Consider the following 7,744-nt stretch of genomic DNA (forward strand, 5'->3'; position numbering starts at 1 on the left):
TGGCCACGCCTAGAAACGTTGAAGTCAACGTATGCAGCCTTCAGCCTTCAGCTAGCATGCTACACCACATGGGAATAAACAAATCAACACGGCCAACTTTGGACCCATTCTAAGAGGATTCACCTATATAACACACCAACGTTGCGTTGCCACAAGAATGGAACAGCTTAGGGTATTTCTAATCGACCACACGATGGCTTCATCATCTCCATCTTCCACCGTGATCCAGATGCCTCCAACTCCACACACCAACGGCGTGACGACGGCCCCGGCCACGCCCAAGGACGTCAGCGATTTCCCAACCACAGCGCCAGCAGCAGTTGCCGGACCAGCAGCCACGGCGACGGACAAGGTCATGTCGAGTGCCGCGAACCTCGCGCAGCTGCTACCGACAGGCACGGTGTTGGCATACCAGGCGATGTCCCCGTCCTTCACCAACCACGGGAAGTGCTTCTCCTCCAACCAGTGGCTCACCGCGGCGCTGGTCATCGTCCTCACCATCTCGTGCATCCTCTTCTCCTTCACCGACAGCGTACTCGGCCGCGACCAGAAGCTCTACTACGGCATCGCCACGCCGCGCGGTTTCAACGTGTTCAACTTCTCGGACGAAGAGGAGAAGCTGCAGTGGACTCCCGCTGAGTTCCGTAGGCTCCGCATCCGGCCGCTGGACTTCATTCGCGCCGTCTTCACGGCCCTAGTGTTCCTCACAGTGGCATTCAGCGACGTGGGGCTGCAGAACTGCTTCTTCCCCGGCGCTGGTAGGAACACGGAGGAGCTTCTCAAGAACTTGCCACTGGGTATCGCGTTTCTGTCCAGTTTTGTGTTCATGATCTTTCCCACAAAAAGGAAGGGCATCGGCTACACCGACAGCACTCCTCGCGAAAAGCTCACTTGATGTTTAGATCCATCTTGTTTTTAAACAGTTAGATAGATTATATTATACCATATATCACCGTATATAGTACTATAACTTTGATGTTTAGATCACTTGTTTTTAACTTAAAATGTAGTGTAATCGTTGTATACAGGACTAGTATTTCTTATGATTACAACTTTTTGAGAAATATACTTGTGTACTGTTTAATTTATTCATGCAAAATTTAATGAAACCATTTGTGTGGGCACATGCCCTTGTTCGCCGCAGTTGTAATATTTATCTTTTAATTAAAGAGAAAAGTAGGTGCCCCGTCCCCCGTGCCGCTCCCGCGAGCGGCCCGGGCGGAACCCTAGATCGCCGCCGCCGCTTCCTTCCTTCGCCTTCCTTCTCCCTCGCCGCCGCCAGGGGACGCTGCCGGGCAAAGCCCGCGCGTGCGTTGGCGGCGGCGGGGCTCCCTCCCTCCTCGCGAGGCTCCTGGGCGGCGCGGGACGGCCGACCCTCGCGGCGGCGCTCGGCTCAGCGGCAGGTCGGGTCGCCGGCGGATCTGCGGGGCTCCCCTTTGGTGGCACTGCGGCGATGGCGGCGGCGTGGTCTGCGTGGGGCGGCGAGGCGCGGGCTCCTCCTCCCTATCTGATGGCGCCGCGGTGGCGCCGACGCTCGGGCGTGCGGCGGGGTCCGCGAGGGTGGTCGGCGCGCGACGTCTCCCTCCCCGATCTGATGGCTCCACGGTGGCGCCAGTGCTCGGGCGGTGGTTGGCGTCGGCAAGCGGGGGCGGGCGCTGGGATCTCGGCGGCGCTCCGGCGTGTGCAGGCGGCGGCGGTCCCTGTGTGCGGTCGGCAGCTCCGTCTCTGACCCGGACGACGCGGGGGATGGTGGCGGCCCGGCGTGGCCGGCGATCTGGATGCGGTGGTGCCGGTGGATCGCTGATCTGCCGGTACTCCAGGGTCTGCCTGGTGTTGCTAGTGGTGACGGCGGCCCATGCACGAGAGTTGGATTTTTTCAAATTGATCTGGGTGAAAACTTGCCTTCGGCTTCTGCTAAGGCCGGCGGTGGCGGCGCTATCTGCGTCGTTCCCTCCTTGAAGGCATCGCGGTGGAGAAGTTCAAGGTCACTCTCTGCTACCTCCGGGGGAAACCCTAAATTGGATGATCGGATGACGGCGGCGCTCTGGTGTCGTTCCTCCCTTGGGGGCGTCATTTTTGAAGGTACACACGTGATCGAGGGACCAGAGGACGGATTCTTTGGTGGAGCGGTGCTTCATCCTACACACTGATGGCGAAGGATCTTCACGGCGTGGCGCAGTGCAGATTCGGAGTTCGCTGTGGGAGGATGGACTCGCGCAGGAGGACGACGCTGTCGGGCGTCGTGGTGGCGTCGATGACAGAGAGACCTGGCACGGTACATGCAACAGTACAACTCTGAAGATAGATTTGTGGCAGGTGGCTGCGGCGGCCTCATACCCGGCAGGCGTCCTGGTTGAGGAGTGCGCCGGACTGGTAGGTGCCCCATACCCGGCAGGCGTCCTGGTTGGGACCTCAGGTCTTAGATGTTTAGGTTTGGTTGCGATGTCTGTTTGGTATTAGGCCCAGACTATCTGCGTCCCTTCATTAATTGGATAGGTGTAGCGATAGCTGTTGCTTAGACGGTGGCTTTAGTCTTGCTGTTGTATGGCTTTGTAAGGTTTTGTGTTAATAATTAATAAAATGGTCGTATGCATCGCCCAGATGCAGAGGCCGGGGGTCATCCTCCTTTTCTAAAAAAAAAGTTAAAGAGAAAAGTCATGTATGTATCTTGTATAAAAAGAATAATTGATGAACTTTGCTCGAAGTCTATCTAAACTCTACTGAAGCCTGAAGTTTTTGAATTTACTCACACAAAAAGAAAACAAAATCAATCCAAATTTGTGGGGAAGGCAGGTGCTCTGCCCATTTCAACATAGGGACATAGCAAAAAGGAGTACAAAATATTACATGGAAACATGGAAAAAAGATTTATAAAACAAAAAGGAAAATGTGAACTTCATATCCAGTGTGAGAGCTAACCGTCTTTCGTCAACGTCTTCCTTTGCAAGGGAAACTAAGTCGAGCACAATAGTAAGTGTGGTTTCGTTGAAAATTCGTTTGTTTCGCTCCTTCCACGCATTCCACATCACATAAAACATACTTTGGCAGAACAATTGTGAAAGGCAAGCTTTATTGCGGTTAAACATACTCTTGCTCCACCGATCTCCAAAAGGGGTGAAGTTGTGTCATCCGTCGGTGGACAGAAAACCAAGTCCATACAACTCCTCAAATTCCACAACCGAATAGGGTTTGCAATGCTGGTTTAGCTAATGTCTAGGAATTATGCCATCGAAGTCATCGAAGTCAATGGATTGTTTGGCACTCTAAATAGGATATCGAGCTTAAAGAAGTACATACGTACCAAAGGTCGCTTTTGTTTCCATTGCGTTGGTCCATGGTGTGTCACTTTCGGGGTTGAATGGAGTAATATTGAAGATGCCTTGGTGGCAAGCTGCAATCTCGATATACATGTACAGTGGGACAAAAAGGACGTTTGCCCCCATTTTTTTTTTTTTGAGAAACCCCTCGATTTACAAATAATACTACCAAAGAAGAAATTAAGGGCTTAGGGAAGCACTTTGCGAATGAATAATCCGGATGTTTGTAAGCAGGCACGGTGTTTCTTCGTTATCGCACGTTCGCGCTCGTGCGTCAAATAAACGTGAATTAACGGCACGACAGGGCATGAGAAAGAGAGCGATGGACGTGGGCGATTGGATCTGAGGCTTGTGGTCAATATATCTTCCTCTCAATATTATTAATCCATCCATCCCGAAAGTGACCAACGGGATGGAATGAAAAGCGACCTTCTGTATGTAGTAGCACGTGCGTGCTAGGACTAATTCAACGACGACGTCCATGGAAATTCGGCATGAAAGTAAATTCAACCCCTATTCAGAGTGGGAAGAAAAGGCCCCTTGTTGTACGCGCGTGCGTGCATGGGCATGGGCTAGTTCAGCAATGTGTACCCAGATCCAGTGCGTGCATGCACAATCGTTGGGTAATTTAGCCCCCTCCCAGTAAATAAACTACGTCGTGTGTACGGAGCACTGTATATCAGACAATTTTCGTCATCCTGGCTAATTAGCTACAGGTCTCCATGGTGGATATGCATGGAAAGTAGGTAGATTCCGCTAGGTCTCCACGGCCGTTGGAAGGCCAGCCATGTTCCGATCATACTACTGGCTATATCATATCATATCAACCATACTACTGGCTACTACTACTACGAGCCGATACTACTAGGGCACTGCAACCTCTTGGATCGAGTGCTCCTGCATACTACTGGCTAGTATATCATATCAACCATGTCCCGATCTTGAGGCTAATTAATTCCTTCTCCTCACCTTCGTGGAAGAAGACGGCGACCTTTTGTTGCCATTAGCGGAAGTTAACCAAAGAAAATGTAGAGAGAGTTCCGAGTTTTTTTTTTTCGAAAAGGGGATCCCCGGCCTCTGCATCAGCATGATGCATACGGCCATCTTATTAACAATAAATCATCCACAAGGTCTCGAAATCTCAAAAGTAGCAAAATAAAATGAAGAAGAAAGGCTCACACAGAGCCCAAAGGCTAGATACACAAGCTAGCCAAATAAAGGATAAACCACAACCGGTTGGCTCAAAAATAGACAGGTAAACTAATTGCCTATCCTATTACATGACCGCCATCCAAACCGGCTGAAGATATCCCGAGCTACCGTCTCCCATCGGATAGCACCAGTAACCAAAAGCTCCCTGGCCTCCGTCGGAGTGAGTAGCGACCAGGAACGGATAAGTGCCGTAGCTCTGAAGATAACCTGCAAAACATGAATGTTTGTTGTTCTGTTAAAGACAAGATCATTTCTGCAATTCCAAAGCGCCCATACTAAGAAAGAAAATGTAGAGAGAGTTCCGAGTACGTGGGGAAGAAAATGGGATGCAAAAAAACTTAGAAATTTCAATGCACGTAGAAACGACTCAGCACGCCTAGAAAAGTTGAAGTCAACATGTGCAGCCTCAAGCCTTCAACTAGCATGCCACACCACATGGACAAATCAACGTGGCCAACTTTGGACCCATTCTAAGAGGATTCGCCTATATAACACACCAAGGCTTGCGTTGCCACACGAATGGAACAGCTTAGGATATCTCTAATCGACCACACCATGGCTTCATCTTCCCCATCTTCCACAGTGATCCAGATGCCTCCAAGTCCACACAACAACGGCGTGACGACAGCCCCGGCCACGCCCAAGGATGCCGGCGACGTCCAAACCACGGCGCGGGCAGCAGCTGCCAGGCCAGTAGCAACGGCGACGGACAAGGTCATGTCGAGCGCCGCGAACCTCGCACAGCTCTTGCCGACGGGTACGGTGCTGGCGTACCAGGCGTTGTCCCCGTCCTTCACCAACCACGGCAAGTGCTTCTCCTCCAACCAGTGGCTCACCGCGGCGCTGGTCATCGTCCTCACCATCTCGTGCGTCCTCTTCTCCTTCACCGACAGCGTCCTCGGCCGTGACAAGAAGCTCTACTACGGCATCGCCACGCCGCGCGGTTTCAACGTCTTCAACTTCTCGGACGAAGAGGAGAAGCTGCAGTGGACTCCCGCCGAGTTCCGGAGCCTCCGCATCCGGCCACTCGACTTCATGCGCGCCGTCTTCACGGCCCTGGTGTTCCTCACCGTGGCTTTCAGCGACGTGGGGCTGCAGAATTGCTTCTTCCCTGGCGCTGGCAGGAACACCGAGGAGCTGCTGAAGAACCTGCCATTGGGCATCGCGTTTCTGTCCAGTTTTGTGTTCATGATCTTCCCCACAAAGAGGAAGGGCATCGGCTACAGCGACACCACTCCTCGTGAAAAGCTCACTTGATGTTAATATCAGTTGTTTCTGAACAGTTAGATGGATTTTAGATTATAATGTAATCATGCTATGTAGTATTATACCTTGAGGATAGATTCGGAACATTCTTTATGAACAGTTAGATAAATTTTAGATTGTAATGTTTAGATCACTTTTTTAACAGTTAATCATGGTATATGGGAGCAGTATTACCTATGCTTACTTAAAAAAATTATGTATTGTTCAATTCATCCATGCCAAATTTAATGAAACAATTTGTGTGGACGGATACCCTTTGTACAACGCTGTGGTTATAATGTTTATATTTTAATTAAAGAGAAGAGGCATGTATATACCTCCCCCCACAAAAGGAGTAGTTCTTGAACTTCGCTCGAAGTCTACCCAAACACGTACATGAATTATGAAGCCTGAGGTATTTCAACAACTGAATTTACCAAAATCATACCAAATTTCTCTCACAAACTGAGGTTTTCTTTGAAAAAAGCATGAAAGTAGAGTGCTCTGCCCATTTTATCAACATAGGGACAAAGCAAAAAGAAAAGGAGTACAATAAATATTTACATTTAGCCAAGAAAATAAAAGGGAAAGGAAATGAAAAACGAAAACGTGAACTTCATGTCTGGTGTGAGAGTTAACCGCCTAACCACCTCTGGTCAATGTCCACCTTTGCAAGATAAGCTACATCAAGCACCTAAGTGAGGGGGGTCTCGTTGAACGTTCGTCTGTTCCGCTCCTTCCACGTATTCCACATCCACATGAATCCTCGCTTCGGCAAGTTGATTGTGAAAGGCAGCCTTTATCACGGTTATCTTGTTCCACCAATCTTCCAAAAGGAAGAATTCATGCCTCGTCCGTTGGGGGGACAGAAAACCATGTCCATACAACTCAGATTCCAGGCAGTGAGCAGTGTTTGCAATGGTGGTGTTTCGCGGATCAGGAATTTTGCCGGCAAAGTCAATGGATCGTTGGGCACTCTGAATAGGATCCCATGCTTCCAGAAGTACATACAAAATGGCACCTTTATTTCCTTCGCCTTCAGTATTACTCCGTTCATGAGAAAGAGAGTGAAAGGGGGTGGTACAAAAGGCGAGCCTGTGTATGTATCACGTGGAACAGAGCAACCTTCGAAAAGAGATGATTCCTACTCGGATGGCGATAGCTGGCTCTGGCGATTGCGCCGGCGCCTCCCCTCTGCCCGTGGCGGCCACCGCTTCCGTCGCCCCCTCCGGCGTCTGCCCCGATCCGGCTCCCGCGACCCCGCCGCGGGCGTCCTCCCGATGCCCGTGCCCGCTTCCCCCATCGCGCCCCGGATCCGATGGGCGGATTTCGCCGATGATGAGCCCCCCTCCCCGCCGCCACTTCCCGTCACGCCGCGCTGCCTTGCCGGGCCGATGGCTCAGCCCCCCACGTGAGGGGTTATGCTGCCGGCTCGCGGCCGCCGCGGTCGTCGACGGCGCCCTCGAGCTCTTCTCGAGCGGGTGGGCACCAAGGCGCGAGCTTGGCCGATAGGTCGGCTCGTCGCCGACGCGTGCGCTCCTGGGGCGTGGCTAGCCACTTCGACAGGGGGCCGCCCGCTCCTCCTGGTGCCGCCCGGCGGCGGGGGTCCGTCCGGCGGTCTCCCCGGCTTCCCCGGCGGTTCCCTGCGCTCCTTCGCCCTCGCGACCGGTCGCTCGTTCCTCCCTCTTCCGACCATCCATTACGGCCTTTGGATCATCGTCCCTCCGCTTCCTCTCGATCAGGCGGCGGCGGCGACGCCCGCTCCTGCGGGGGGAAACCCTACGGGAGCCAAGGCTGCCCCGTCGTTCGGACCAGGCCTCCACTGCGCCTAGGCTCCTGGGCCCCGGCCTGACCCAGCTCCTGGGCCTTCAGGCTGGCCAGTCCCTCCCCCCCCCCATCTGGGCCGGCCCACTGGCGCTGGGCCTCTAGCGTGCCCTAGGCCTAGGGCGCTGGCCTCTTCTGTCTGCCTT

General features: G+C 52.7%; 2 protein-coding genes across 2 annotated transcripts; both read left to right on the top strand.

Annotated features, from left to right (window-relative positions):
* The first annotated feature begins 209 nt into the window (after positions 1 to 209).
* On the top strand, positions 210 to 1,046 carry LOC119327714 (protein DMP3-like). Its single transcript, XM_037600817.1, has one exon. The coding sequence runs from the start codon at positions 230 to 232 to the stop codon at positions 893 to 895; it is 666 nt and encodes a 221-aa protein (XP_037456714.1). The 5' UTR covers positions 210 to 229; the 3' UTR covers positions 896 to 1,046.
* Positions 1,047 to 5,066: 4,020 nt separating this feature from the next.
* LOC119331677 (protein DMP3-like) lies at positions 5,067 to 5,985 on the top strand. The gene has a single exon (XM_037604835.1). It carries the CDS (start codon positions 5,085 to 5,087, stop codon positions 5,784 to 5,786), a length of 702 nt encoding a protein of 233 aa, XP_037460732.1. The 5' UTR covers positions 5,067 to 5,084; the 3' UTR covers positions 5,787 to 5,985.
* The last annotated feature ends 1,759 nt before the right edge of the window (positions 5,986 to 7,744 follow it).

Source organism: Triticum dicoccoides, chromosome 7A (genome assembly GCF_002162155.2).
Source record: "Triticum dicoccoides isolate Atlit2015 ecotype Zavitan chromosome 7A, WEW_v2.0, whole genome shotgun sequence".
In the NCBI taxonomy this organism is placed as follows: Eukaryota; Viridiplantae; Streptophyta; class Magnoliopsida; order Poales; family Poaceae; genus Triticum; species Triticum dicoccoides.